The sequence below is a fragment of the Microcaecilia unicolor genome, chromosome 4, assembly GCF_901765095.1.
Source record: "Microcaecilia unicolor chromosome 4, aMicUni1.1, whole genome shotgun sequence".
NCBI classification, from domain to species: domain Eukaryota; kingdom Metazoa; phylum Chordata; class Amphibia; order Gymnophiona; family Siphonopidae; genus Microcaecilia; species Microcaecilia unicolor.
In genome coordinates, this window is record NC_044034.1 from 304,620,400 (window position 1) to 304,634,770 (window position 14,371).

General features: G+C 43.4%; 1 protein-coding gene across 1 annotated transcript in view; it reads left to right on the top strand.

The window, feature by feature from the left end:
- LOC115469711 (disintegrin and metalloproteinase domain-containing protein 9-like) overlaps nt 1–12,455 on the top strand; it is a 538,235-nt gene extending 525,780 nt beyond the window's left edge. The window contains exon 16 of the mRNA XM_030202498.1: nt 12,195–12,455. Coding sequence (XP_030058358.1) covers nt 12,195–12,205 — 11 coding nt within the window. The 3' untranslated portion in view covers nt 12,206–12,455. The remainder of the gene's footprint in view (nt 1–12,194) is intronic.
- The last annotated feature ends 1,916 nt before the right edge of the window (nt 12,456–14,371 follow it).

The window sequence follows — 14,371 nt, forward strand, 5'->3', positions numbered from 1 at the left end:
TTAAACGCTCTCTTAGCCGCTTTCTTTAAAATTCTATCAGGATAACCTCTACATTGAAAGCGTGAAATCATCTGAACAGCTTGATGAGTATATTCTTCACGAGAACTACACAACCTACGGACTCGACAGTTGGCTCGATGGTATACTGTTTTTTAACCCAGAAGGATGGTGGCTGCGATAATGCAGTATTGTATTGCGATCAGTTTCCTTGCGGTAAATCTTGGTGATAATTTACCATCAACCCATTGGATATTAACCCAAAAAATTCACCTTTCGACGACCAATACAATGTACAAATTTTATATGGGGGCTCACTGTGTTCAAAATTTCCAACAGCTTCAATAAATTATCTTCTGTCCCTTGCCATATTACCAAAATGTCATCTATATATCGTAGCCATTTAACTACACCCTTAAGCCTTTCTATTAGATGAGATGCTGGCACAATCTGCTGGATTTTGGTCAGTTGGTACATAATGCCACTGTTCTGGTCATGTTTACTTTTGGATATGCTCAACTTTGTCGCTGATATACATGTAAAATCTCCTGGTTTGGTTGTACATGTAACCCAGGACGACTTTACTGCTGGTATAGAATTTGATAGTATTTATTTGAATGTTCATTTCATTGAGTATCATTTCTACGATTTCTACTGCTAACACTGCTCCACAAAATTCTAATCGTGGATTGTTATGATTGGGTTGTGATGCTAACTTAGCTTTGCCAAAGATGAATCCCACATGAGAGAGCCCATCTATGTTCGTAGCTTTCAAGTAGGACACTGCTGCTATGGCCTTTTCAGAAGCATCTGAGAAGATGCAGAAGTCTTTGTGAGAGGCAATGCTGAGTGCTTCAAGGATGCTTTTGTCTCCTAACCACTACTCAATTCCCATATCCTTGTTCCTTCTCACCCTCGCCCTTAATTGTCTTGTCTGTCTGTATTTTTAGATTGTAAGCTCTATCGAGCAGGGACAGTCTCTCTGTGTCAGGTATTCAGCGCTGCGTGCGTCTGGTAGTGCTATACAAATGTTGTTAATAATGTGCAAGAGTGAATTGTTCAAGAGTGTTTAGAGAATTTTTCCATTTCTCCCATTCCTGTTGCATTTCTGGTGGCAATGGAACATCCCACTCATCAATATTTGGGAAAGTTCTCTCAATAGGGATCTTCCTTGAATGGTGATAGAAGCCACAAACTCCAGTGGGTCATACAAACTATGACTGTGGACAAGAAACCTAGGTGTATATGTTTTTTCTTGGGTGGAGACTTGAAAGATAAAATGTCTTTTTTTAGATTTCAATTTAATCCAAGGCTTCTCTAAAGTGGAGGGGTATCTACTCCTAGAACTAGATTTCTTAAATCTTTGTCATGATCCTCTACAGGAAATGCTGTCATTACTTCTGGACTGTTGGAGGCTATTTATGAAGTCTCAGATTAACCTCTTCCAGCGTTGCTTGTGTTCTCTGTAGTAAGTCAATGGCCTCTCCTTTAGTAGGCAAGGATTTCAAAACATCATCCGCATAAAAGTCTCTTTCAATGAAGCATCTGTGCCATATTCTTTTTCACCTTTTCAGGCTGTCCTTCTAAGCCTATAGGTTGCTACTGCAGGGGATGGACTGTTACCAAAGACGTGAACTCTCATTCTGTATTCTACAATTTCCTGGTTGAAGTCATTATCATGGTACCACAGGAATCTCAAGTAGTTTTGCAGTCTAGGTGTACAACAGAACAGTAGAACATTTGCTGGATGTCTGCTGTTATGGCGATAAGGTTCTTTCTGAAGCAAATCAAGACTCCTATTAGGCTGCTGATCACGTCAGACTCAGTAAGCAGCACATTGTTGATGGGATACCTTAAAATTAAGCACTGGAATTGAACACAATTCTAATCTGACCTGGTTTTTGTGATGATACACTCCAAAGGTAGGTAAGTACAAACATTTTTTGTTGTCTTTTAACGGTGGAGATGTCTCTGCATGGCCATTACCCAGCATGTGCTGCATGAATGTTGTAAAGTGCTGTTTTCTTTCTGGTTTCTTCTTAGAGTCTGGTGCAATGAAGTGAGACAAGAGAGAGCCTGCTCTCTAATGTTAGGTAGTCATGTTCTGGGTGTCCAGAATGGTAGTGGATCCACCTAGCTATTGGACTTATAGAATTCCTTATCCATAATTCTCAAGAACTCTCTGTCTTCTACTGAAAGAGTTGAGTTGTCATCATTTTTGGTGACTTGGAACACCATATTCCCCAAATGTTCTCCTAAATCTGGTGGAGAGGTGTCCTGACAAATGGTTGGCCAGGGTCTTTTCCCAGCTGTAAACCTCCTTCACGTGCAGATGTTTATGACAAGGCTTGTACAAGGTGGTGCGCCCATTTTCCAAAATGCACTGTTGTAGTCATTTACACTTGGTCTCCTTAGTCTGTTAAGGCAGACCTCACCTACTATCACCTATCTTAGGGTGAGTTGGTAGGCGTACGGGGCATCAGGTGGACCTGCCCAGTCCCACAAATTCTGATTAATGTTGATGCATCTTTTCCCAACAAGAGTTAGATCTTGGCCTCTGGGTCTGCAGGCCTGCTATAGGTTGGAGATGACGATGGCGTTGTGCAACCTGCAGTGTAGGAATTCTTGGTTATCAGGCATCTGATTACATTCAAGAAGAGTCGGTAGATAAGTCTTGTTTGTTACCATCCATCACTTCTATTATGTTTCCACTTGATCTTCTCCCTGTCCTCTTTCTCATCCCTGAACAGGTCTTGAGCTTGTAGGGATAGCAAGCTCCTTGGATGTCAAATAGATCAAAGAACTCTGTCCTTGCTAGGGACTGATTACTTTGCTCACCTATGATGACATCTTTACTGCCTTTTCTGGTTGCTCTTTTAGATATACTTTAGCTACACATATCTGATGCACGACCGCCCACTGCAGCCCTCCGCACATTTGTTGTACACTTTGGAGTAAGGTTCAGTGGTGACGCTCTACCCTCCTTCTCCCCGCTGTGACTTGACTCTGGGGCTGGGGTTCCTGTATGTAGGCTTACTCTTGTCAGGGTGTAAGGCACTGACATTCCTGGTCACTACTCCCCTACACTTAATGGCTGCTTTACAGTCTCTAGTGCTGCCAGAGTATTGGAGCAGATTTTGCTCTGCAGGGCTGTGTGTGTTGCTATACCTTTAATTACTTCGGCTACCATGGCCTGGCATGTGAGGTCTGTGTTTCTTGTCTCTCTCTTTTGGCCCAGACTATCTGCTGTATTTTTCCTGCTAGAAATTGACAGTACTCTAGTGATTTTTGCTGATCTGCTTATAGGGTTTTTCAATTGGTCTTCATAATGGCTCTCAGTCTGGTCTCTTTCTGATACCTCACTTATTTTCTGCACTACTTGAGCCAGAGTTGTTTAAAAGGGAGACATATTTGTCTAGTTCAGTTTCTTACATCTCTCTGACTTTCTCTGTAAGTATGTGTGGTCTTCCAGACATTGACCCCTTTTCACTGCTATTGTTGGTGTGTTGTGTACTGTTCAGTTACTTCAGCTCCTCAGTTACTGTTTGTCTTGACTCAATAGGCTCTGTCATGGCTTGCACAGGTAAAATAAACAGGTGGAAGAGTTCTCTGTAGTTCTGGTGAACACAAACACGTAGCAACACTGCCCTTTTGCAGGGAGCCAGGAAATCTTAAGTGTGACTGCAAATCTTGACTCTGTGCCAAAAATGTTATGATTCCTGAGAGGCTAAGAAGTCTATATATGGCTATCCCTCTTTTTTTTTTTTTCCTTTTGTAAGCAAAGGAGATGTGTCCCAAATGGATTTGTTTGAGACTGAAAGAGCTGGAAGCCCTATATGGCAATTCTTCTTTTATCTTCCTTTGAATAATTTAACAGGCAGTGTCTGAGTTTTCAAGTCTGGGGATGCTGTAAAAAATGAATACAGTAAAAATATAACAGATCAACCTGTTTTAAAATGAAAAAGTATAACCAATAGTAAAAGAGACCAAAATTTCTATTTATAGTGTATTGTGAAAACTATATATATTATATATGTGTGTGTTGTGTGTGTGTGTTGTGTCGTCTCTAATGGAAAGACGATGAGGTCCCATATAGAGCAGTAAAAGCTCTATGCCTTTCTAACCTTAATGTTCAAATATGCTGAGGAAAAATTTTACCAATGCTGAAAATATAGAAATACAAAGTTGTAGAAACACGTACATGTTACACAAAATGCAGATTGTATCATAAAATTAAAATAAATGCAATGAAATGCATCTATAAGAAAACATAAGGTCTAATTCATTGTTTAGACCTGCTGGACCAACTGTAGCAAACTTAAATATGAGACGTTCCGCTTGTAATAAATGCGTTCAGCGTCACCTGCTCACCATGTGGTGGTTCAATGTTTTCGGAACAAAAAATGTTATTTAATTTAAGGGGGGCTTCCTTGTTACATCTTCTAGCGTTATTCTTATGTTCAATGATTCTATTTTGACTTGTCTGATGGATTTTCCTATATTCATCAAGGAACAAGGACATATGATTATATATAACATTTTGTGTAAAGCAGTCAGATTTGTGTTGTAGTTGAACATTTCTTCCACTGCGTATGTGTGATGTGTGTTCATTAGAGGTGATACACACATACACACACACACCTATATATATATATATAATATATATTATATATATATATATATATATATATATATATATATTATATATAATATATATGCAGTAGTTTTCACAATACACTCTATAAATAGAAAATTTACGTCCCCTGTTTACTAAGCCACGCGCTAATGCTGACACAGCCCATTCACTTTGAATGGGCTGTGTCGGCATTAATGTGCGGCAGCCACTAGCACATCTTAGTAAACGGGTGTTAGTCTCTTTTACTATTGGTTATACTTTTTCATTTTTAGTACAGTTTGCTCTGTTTTATTTTCTACTGCATTCATATTTTTACAGCATCAATATTTTATCCTTAGTACGTTACAATTGTTGGTTACAATATTTTTTTAAGACAGATGTTTTATGTTTTGATGTTTTTATTTATTCCCTTTGAAAGTATATTAATTGGATATTTTTTGTTGATTGTCACCATTTATTATTCATGCATTTATGTTCATTCATGTACATTGCAATGTTTCTATTAAGTGAGCACGTATTTTCCCTTCTTATAATACTATATTCAAAATTTCCCAGAGCATCACCAGTTTTATTTTTAGAAGCGTTACTCTGCCGGTTCTCCGTCAGGTTTTCCTTGTGTGGGTTATTGTTCACGAAGCTGTTTGTTAGTAAGCACTTACTGTTCAGTATTATTTTCTATTACTTGGTATTCAAGAATTAAACTGTTTCTTTTCTTCCCCAGAATGCGCTCTGTTTTGGTGTTCTTTCACTGTTCTGAGGTTTGCAGCCACCATTACTCCTCTAGCATTTCCCTCATTTTCAATTTTTAGAGCATGACACCTGTTTATAAATTAGTATTTTTAAATATAACACTATATGGTAGCTCTCACTGTTTGTATTTTTTACCTTTCAACTATTTATGCATTTGGCACAGTCACAGTATGAGTTTTCCTTGTGTAGGCATCCCTGCTTTTGAGTAAACAGTTCATTTTCAGTACGTTCAGCATTCAGTATTATTTAGTTTCACTACCACTTATAATCTCTCATTTGTGTGTTCATAAACATAAATTATAAAGCACTTATTCACATCTTGGTAATGTCCTCTGTCATTTTTTCCATTTTTCACAACCCCCTTTGTAATCATTTTCTGTTTCTTTCAGACTACCAACCCAGACATAGGGTTTTTTTTTACTCATTTGACAAAATTAAAGATCATCCATTTGATACGGTTTATCACACCTTTTTTTATGATCTGTTCATGTTGACTATTTTATCAGTGTTTTTAATTTTTACTGTTTATTATTTCATGCACCATGAAATTTATCCATGTTTATGTCAGAAGTGTAGCCAGGTTGCCGGCGCACATTTTCAGTGCTACACAACGAAAAAAATAGGCGCCAGCAGAAACTCCGTTTGGGGGAGCGGCTGCTCCCCTGGCGCCCCACCTAGCTACGCCACTGGTTTATGTATTTATATATACACATTTATCTAGACCCTTGGTGCAGGTGGTTTCACTGAAACACGGACCGTGTGGGGTCTGTTAATAAAATTTGAGTTGATATCCCACCCTTGAAGGCTGCTTGTGCTTTATTTTTGCTCTTGTGTTCAGTATACTTTGAATTCCTTAGCATTAGCAGCAGATGAATCCAGGAACTGGTGGGTTGTATCTGCCTACCAGCAGGTGGAGATAGAGAACACTAAAATCAGTGACCCTGGACGCCTAGCTCCCTCCCTGTCTCCTCAGTATATCTCTATCTTCCACAGGTGGTGGACAGATCCTTACCAGCTCCTGGACAGTGTTGCCAGGTGGGCGGTTTTCCGCAACCCGCCGCAGGAAATTTTTGCCCGCGGCGGGTTGCGGTTTTTGGGCTTCTTTGTGTCTTTGGGCGTTTTTTTAGGCGTTTTTTTTGGCCGCGGGGGGTGGGGTTAGTGACGTTTTGGGCAGGGTTAGTGACGTTCTGGGCAGGGTTAGTGACGTTCTGGGCGGGGCCGATGACGGGGGAGGCAGGGCCGATGACGGCGGGGGTGATGACGCGGGGTGGGGTGTCAGGGCGGCGTTTGAGTTGGGCGGGTTTTGGGCTGGATTTGGCTCCTTTGGGTGGGAAAAAAATTTTCCACCTGGCAACCCTGCTCCTGGATTCTTGGAGTTCTCCTGGGCCCTTTGGCCAGTTGAGTATGGGGGCGTCTGGCTGAGGGTGCCGACCTTAAGGACATGCTTGTGCTGCAGATCCCTGTCCTACCCATCTCTTCCTCTCTTTATGTTGCCTCCCTCTTTGCTGCAAAAAAAAAAAAAATCAAAATTTCTTCTCACACCTTGTGCAGCTGGCAGCCAATTAAAAAAAAAAAAAGAGGAAAAATCTACAGAGAAAAGCCTGTTAGCCCTTTTACTCAGTCTTGCTTAAAGTTCAGAGGGTGAAACAGAGAATTTATTTATTTTTCTCTGCTGGAATTGGCTGCTTTGACTCAGCTTTCTTTCAGGCTGTGGGAGGACGGGAGCACCATTTTGGGCTCCCTGGGAGAGTGACAGCCTTTCCATACGGTTACCGCCGGCGCCGGAAAGTACCTCGCGCTTCTTGGTATGGTCGGGGAGGCGGGTCTGGCGGGTGCGTTTGAGGCAGTTATGGCTGCGGAGGCGGTAAAGAGGTGTTCCCGCTGCGGCTCTCACCGTTTTGGCAGCGGGGCTCTGCGTGGCGCATTGCGTGAAGCGATGGCAGAGGCAGGGGAGCTGAGTAGTGACTCTGCCTGCGTTTTGGGACTACATGGCCCGCGGTTCTGCAGCACTTTTGGAAGCGCCTTTAGTGCCCGCGGTGCGCTTTTTTCTCCTCTGGACTCTGGAGTCTTCCCGCTTCGGTGCTATGGGGAGCAGCGGTGCTGCAGCGCCTCCTGGTGCTTTCAGAGGTGCTTTTTGCCCTGCTGGGGTTGAGATGGATTCTCCCGCAATTTCGTTCTGTTATTGCACCAGGCTTATTTGCTCAAGAGGGGTATGTCTTCGGGGACTCCTTTCCCGCAGTCTGTTTTTGAATGCAGGGAGGCTCTTGCTTCTCAGGAGGATTTGGCTTCCTTTGTCTGCTGAGGACATGGCTTCTAAACGCAGACGTTTGTCTGTTGTCCCTGATGGGGGTCCAGGCTGCCTGGGTCTACCCCTCCTTCAGTAGTGATGGGGTCCGGAGAATCCTCTAGACCTCTAAATTGGAGGACTTGAGAGGGTGAGCCTCTGATGGGGGAACAGGTTGATCCTGCTGCTGTGCGCATTTTTCATCATGAGGAGCTTTCTTCTCTCATATGCGAAGCTTTAGCAGCTCTTAATATCTCTGATCCTGAGGAACTGTCTACGGCTGTGGTTAATTCTCGGATGGCGAGCACGAGGAAACCCTCTAGGGCCTTTCCCATGCATGAGTCTTCTCAAGAACTTATTTGTGCTCAGTGGGCCGACCCTGAGGGATCTTTAAAAGTGGCTAGGGCAATGACTTGCCTCTATCCAGTGGCTCCTTCCCTGGAGGCCTTTTCTCTGCCTAAGGTGGATGCCTTGATGACTGCTGTCACCAAGAAAACCACTCTCCCAGTAGAAGGGGGAGTGGCACTTAAGGACATGCAGGACAGACGTCTTGAAGCTTCCCTTAAGTGTTCCTTTGAGATGGCCACGTTAACCTTACATGCTGCTGTTTGTGGGTCTTATGCGGCCAGAGCTTCTCTGGCCTGGTTTCAACAGAGTCTGGAACAAGATCAGAATTCAACCTCTGGGTCTTTGGCTGCTGCTTCGATGGAGTCAGCGCTCGCTTATTTAGTGGATGCTCTTTATGGTTTGGTCAGGGCCTCGGCCAAACAGATGGCTCTGGCGGTGTCAGCTCAGCATTTGCTTTGGCTGTGTCACTGGGCTGATATGGCTTCTAAGCAGCGTCTCACGAGGCTTCCCTTTCGTGGGAAGTTACTTTTCGGGGAGGATCTATAAAAGATAGTTAAGGATTTGGGAGATTCTAAATCTCACCGTTTCCCTGAGGACAGGACTAGGTCTGCTCCTAAATGTAATGCGGCTAGACCTCGATTTTGTGTGATGTGCCATTATCTTCCGGGTCATATTTCTTCCTTTCAGCGTTCCCAGTTCCAGCAGAAGCCTTCCTTTCGGAACGATAAAAGAGCAGCAGGAGCTGCCAACAGATCTCAGACTACCAGTAGGCCTCCCCAATGATGGAGCGCAGGTCCATCCCTTGAATGTTGCTATAGGAGGTCAGCTGTCCCTCTACCACAAGGTGTGGGCCACTATAACGTCCGACCAGTGGGTCTTGGATATTATAAAAAAACAGCTACAAGTTAGAGTTTGGCTTTCCCGTCGGAGACGGATTTTTGGAGTCTCACTGTGTCACGTCTTTCGGGAAGCAGGCCGTTCAGGATACCCTTCAAGCGCTATTGGATATTGGGGCGGTGGTTCTTGTTCCACAAACCGAATGGGGCACCGGACGGTATTCAATTTACTTTGTGGTCCCTCACAAATGGGGCGCCTTCAGGCCTATTCTTGACCTCCGGAAAGTGAACAATTGCCTCCGGGTTTGTCATTTCCATATGGAGACAGTTCGATCGGTGATCTCCCCTGTTCAGCCAGGATAGTTTCTCACTGCCTGGGATTTGAAAGAGGCCCATTTACACATTCCATTTGGCCCCCTCATCAAAGGTTCCTGCACTTTGCGGTTTTGGGGTGCCATTTTCAGGTTTGCACTCTCCCTTTCAGCCTGGCCATGGCACCTTGTAATTTTTCCAAAGTAATGGTCGTGGTGGCGGCCTCTCTTCAGAAAGAGGGAATCAAAGTTCATCCGTATCTCGACGATTGGCTCATTCGGGCGGATTCAGCTCAGGAAAGTCTGACGGCGACCTCTCGAGTCGAGTTTCTTCAGTCCCTTGGCTGGGTGATCAACTTTTCCAAAAGCCGTTTACTTCCTCCCGGATGTTGGAATATCTGGGGGTGCTATTCGATATGGCTTGGGGACGGATCTTCCTGCTGGAGAGCAGGAGGCTCAAGCTTTGTTCGCAGGTTCGCAGTCTGTTGCAGTTCTCTCATCCTGGAGCTTGGGATTACGTGCAAGTTCTAGGATCGATGACGGCCTCTCTGGAAGTAGTTCCATGGGCTAGGGCTCATATGCGTCCTCTCCAGCGCGCCTTGTTAAGTTGCTGGTCTCTCATGTCTCAGAATTATCTTTGTCGTCTGGCGTGGCTTCTGGGTGCCAGAATCAGCATGGCCTGGTGGCTCTGTGCCAGCAATCTACGGAGGGGGATGCCTTTAGCGTCTCCTCCTTGGGTGATTGTGGTGACGGATGCCATTCTCTCAGGCTAGGGAATGCATTGTTTTCATTGGGTGACTCAGGGACTGGGGTCTCAGACGGAGGCAAAGTGGTCTATCAACCGTCTGGAATTGAGAGCAATCAACCTAGCTGTCCAGGACTTCCAAGATCTTCTGGAGGGTCACGCAGTTCGAGTCCTGTCAGACAACATGTCAGCGGTAGCTTACATAAATCGCTAGGGAGGCACTCAGAGTGTAGCGTTGGCCTCAGAGGCAGACAACCTGCTTCCTTGGGTGGAAGACCATCTTCTTTGTCTTTCAAGTGCGCACATTGTGGGCCAGAGCAACTTGCAAGCAGACTTACTCAGCCAGAATCTTCTCGATCCGGCAGAGTGGGAACTTTCGACGAAGGCCTTTCGGCTAATCTGTCAGCAGTGGGGCACTCCAGTAATTGATCTCATGGCGAGCAAACGGAATGCAAAGGTGCCAGCGTTCTTCAGCAGAAGGCGAGAGTCAGATTCGGCAGGTCTGGACGCTCTTGTTCAACCTTACTGACAGTCAGTCTCCTCTACGCGTTCGGATGTCTCCTACATTTGATCAGGAGTCATCGGGGTCTTGTGGTGTTGGTAGCCCGAGACTGGCCTCGCCTTCCTTGGTATGCCGATCTTATGTGACTTCTTGTAGAGTCCCCGCTGCAGCTTCCGGTTGCTTCATCAAGGCCCGGTTCAGATGGAGGACGTCTCCCGCTTTGGTCTTACGGATTGGCTCTTGAGAGGGCGAAGTTGAGGAAAAAGGGTTATGATGAGTCAGTGATTGCCACTTTGCTCCATGCTCGTAAATGTTCTACTACTTCAGTTTATGCCCGGGTGTGGTGCATGTTTGAGGCGTGGTGCGCAGAACGTGCTTGGTCTCCCTTTAAGGCCTTGATTTCTCAGATTTTAGCCTTTCTGCAGGATGGTGTAAAGAAGGGGCTGGCTTATAACTCGCTAGCTTGTTTCCGAGGGCGGCTTGCGGGTGCTTCTCTCGCAGCTCATTCGGACGTGGTGCAGTCCTCCTTTTTCGGAGTCCTTGTCCGTCTTGGAAGTTGAATTTAGTCCTTAGTGCTCTTCAGGGAGCCCCTTTTGAGCCATTGCGTGCCGCTTCGGTGAAAGATCTAACTTTGAAGACTTTGTTTCTGGTGGCTATTTCCTCGGCACACAGAGTTTCACAATTGCAAGCTCTGTCTTGTTGTGAGCCCTTTTTGCAGTTTTCGGATTCGGGCGTCACCTTGTGGACGGTTCCTTCCTTTTTACCTAAGGTGATTTCAGCCTTTCATTTAAATCAGCCTCTTTTTCTTCCTTCTTTTCGAAAAGAGGATTTTCCTCATCACTTTGCTCCGCTGCATCTTCTCGATGTGCATCATTCGCTTATCCAGTATCTGCGATTGACTAATGAGTTCCGGTGTTCGGATCATTTGTTTGTCCTCTTTGCTGGACCCAGACGGGGTTCCAAAGCGACGATTGCTCGCTGGATTAAAGAAGCCATCTCGTCTGCGTATTTGCTGAAGGGTTCCATTCTTCCTGAAGGTCTGCGAGCTCATTCGACTCGTGCGCAGGTGGTTTCTTGGGCGGAAACTTCAGTTCTTTCCTTGGAGAATATTTGTCGGGCAGCTACTTGGGCTTCGCGCCATTCGTTTGTTAAACACTATAGGTTTGATGTACAGGCGAGGAGGGATGCGAGTTTTGGGACGGCGGTGCTCTCTCAGGGTGTGGCATCTTCCCACCCTGTTTAGGGATTGCTTTGGTACATCCCACCAGTTCCTGGATTCATCTGCTGCTAATGCTAAGGAAGGTAAAATTATGTATTACCTGATAATTTTCTTTCCGTTAGTTGCAGCAGATGAATCCAGGATCCCTCCCTACTTTCTAATACCTTGCTGTGTTTTTTTGGCATTTGCAGACATTTAAGCAAGATAGAAGAAAAAGAAGCAGAATTTGATAGAAGACAGTTAATTTTAACCGTTCATTTGACTCCTTTTCAGTTCATGGAGTTGGACTTGGTTACATTTTCAGATTGTTTGTGTTTGGCTTGTTGCCCTTTTGCTGTGAGGCGAGTGTTCAATTTCTGCCTCCCTTTGTTTCTCTGCTTTGGGATATGACCAATACTGAGGAGACAGGGAGCTGGGCATCCAGGGTCACTGCTTTCAATGTTCTCTATCTCCACCTGCTGGTAGGTAGATACAACCCACCAGTTCCAGGATTCATCTGCTGCAACTAAAGGAAAGAAAATTATCAGGTAATACATAATTTTACCTTCCCTCTTCTGTGTTTCTAGTATTCCTTTGAGGGATGGCCATTAAGAACTGGGAGAACGTCGTCAGCTGTACCAGGAAGACAGACTTCAACATTTACTTCAGGATCCTCCTCCTATTAATGATATGGAGGAGAAATCTAATGTCGATGAATAGCAAGACTTGATTGCTTTGAAAAAAGATGCTGTTGTATTTCAGCAGCATTATGCTACCTTGTTGCAATACTGTAGAGTCCAGCACATCCTTAGAGGATTGTGTATCCAAAAAGAACCACAGATGTGTAAGGATGATAAATCTTTTACTGAAAAATGGTTTGTAGTTCTTAATAAATGTTCCCTAGACCTGATGATATTACTCATTGTAACTGCCAAAGAAAAATTGGATATTATAAAAAATGTCAGTAGTAAGATGGAGACACTTAAGAATATAGACAAGAATTATGATAGATATATATTAGATCTTAATTCTAAGTTAGAAGATTTTCATAGAGACTGTAAAAAACTAACCCCCCTGTTTACTAAGCTTTGCTAGCGGTGGTCATATGCTAATGCCGGCACTTTGAATGGGCTGTGTTGGCATTGCTGCATGGCAGCCGCTAGCGCGGCTTAGTAAACAGGGGTAAATATGAAAAATATAAAAGAGACAAAATAGATTATAAACAAGGTAATATATACCCATTGGCAGTAACTAAAAAAGACTTTTTTTTTCCATGAAGGCACAGTTACTGAGCAAGGGATCCCTAGCTCAGCAGACCTAGATTAGATTCTGACTATAGATCAAATGAAAGGCATGATTAAAAAACTAGAGAACCAGATATATCTGAAAGAAGTTGTAAACTTCTACGAAATGACTCGGAGGAGTTATTTATTTCACCATGTTCAACACATAAAACACATCTGATGTTACAATTAGAAATACTGAAGAGAGTGATTTTTTTTAGACAGGCTTTGGGAGAGAAGAACCACCACGAAATCCACAAGCAGGAACACATATCACAGTATGCACCACAGAGGTCACCACATGAATTAGAGGGGCTGAGGGAGAGACGGAGGAAGACAGACATTTTACTCCAGGGATTACCCCCCTTTGACCCCTGAGATCCCTATAATTAATGTAATATTCTTCTCAGTCACAACTTTCTGTATCACAGAAAGGGTTTCAGTTTGTACTTAAAGATTATCAATGGAAATCAAACAAAATAAAACATGGAAAAGAAAATAAGATGATACCTTTTTTATTGGACATAACTTAATACATTTCTTGATTAGCTTTCGAAGGTTGCCCTTCTTCGTCAGATCGGAAAGGTATCATCTTATTTTCTTTTCCATGTTTTATTTTGTTTGATTTCCATTGATAACCTTTAAGAGTGGACTAACACGGCTACCACACCTCTCTACTTAAGTTTGTACCTAAAAACCTCACGATGCTTTCCAAACTTGGATTGACTTAGTCAAGTTTAAAAGAAAATTACAGATTGCTCATATTTTCGACAGTCTGGAAAAATCTATTGTTTAATATTTTTATGCACTTTGCTACACTTATTTAGGATTTTAGCATCTGTGGGTATTATTATGCAAATGGAATCCTGTTAATTTATCACACCTCTCCCCAAAATCTGGACTTAAGTCCATTTTTCCACTGTTTTGATGCTGTATCCTCTTGGCTGCATTCCCACTGTCCAGTGCTTAACAATGTAAAAACAAAACATAGCTTGCTGGACTTCATATCATTCTGCTCATCCTTCTCACTCCTATATTATTTGGTTACCCAGTGCACCTTGTGCATTCTTAAGTATTTATGTATTATGATTGATTATGAGCTGACTTTCACTACAAGTGTCCTCCGTGATCAAAAAGGGCCTTTTTGTTTTGCGTCAACTGCACTCCATTTGTAGCTCTTTCAGTTATTCAACCTTACATGCACTTCTTATCTCATGTTTCAATTATTACAGTGTTAGTCATGCAGGTGTTACCCAAATGGTCATGAGAAGTCTACAGACGCTTCACAATACTGCAGTCCGTATCTCTGCAGAACCAAAAGAATCAATCATACAATGCCTCTTTTGTTGCAGAAATGCTGGCTTCCCGGTCCACTGTTACATCCAGGTTAAGATCCTAATTCTATATTTTAGAGCTCTCCTTTTTCAGCTGTTTTGGGCCTTCTCTAAGATTCTGTTCAGTGAACACTGAACAAAAGTTTT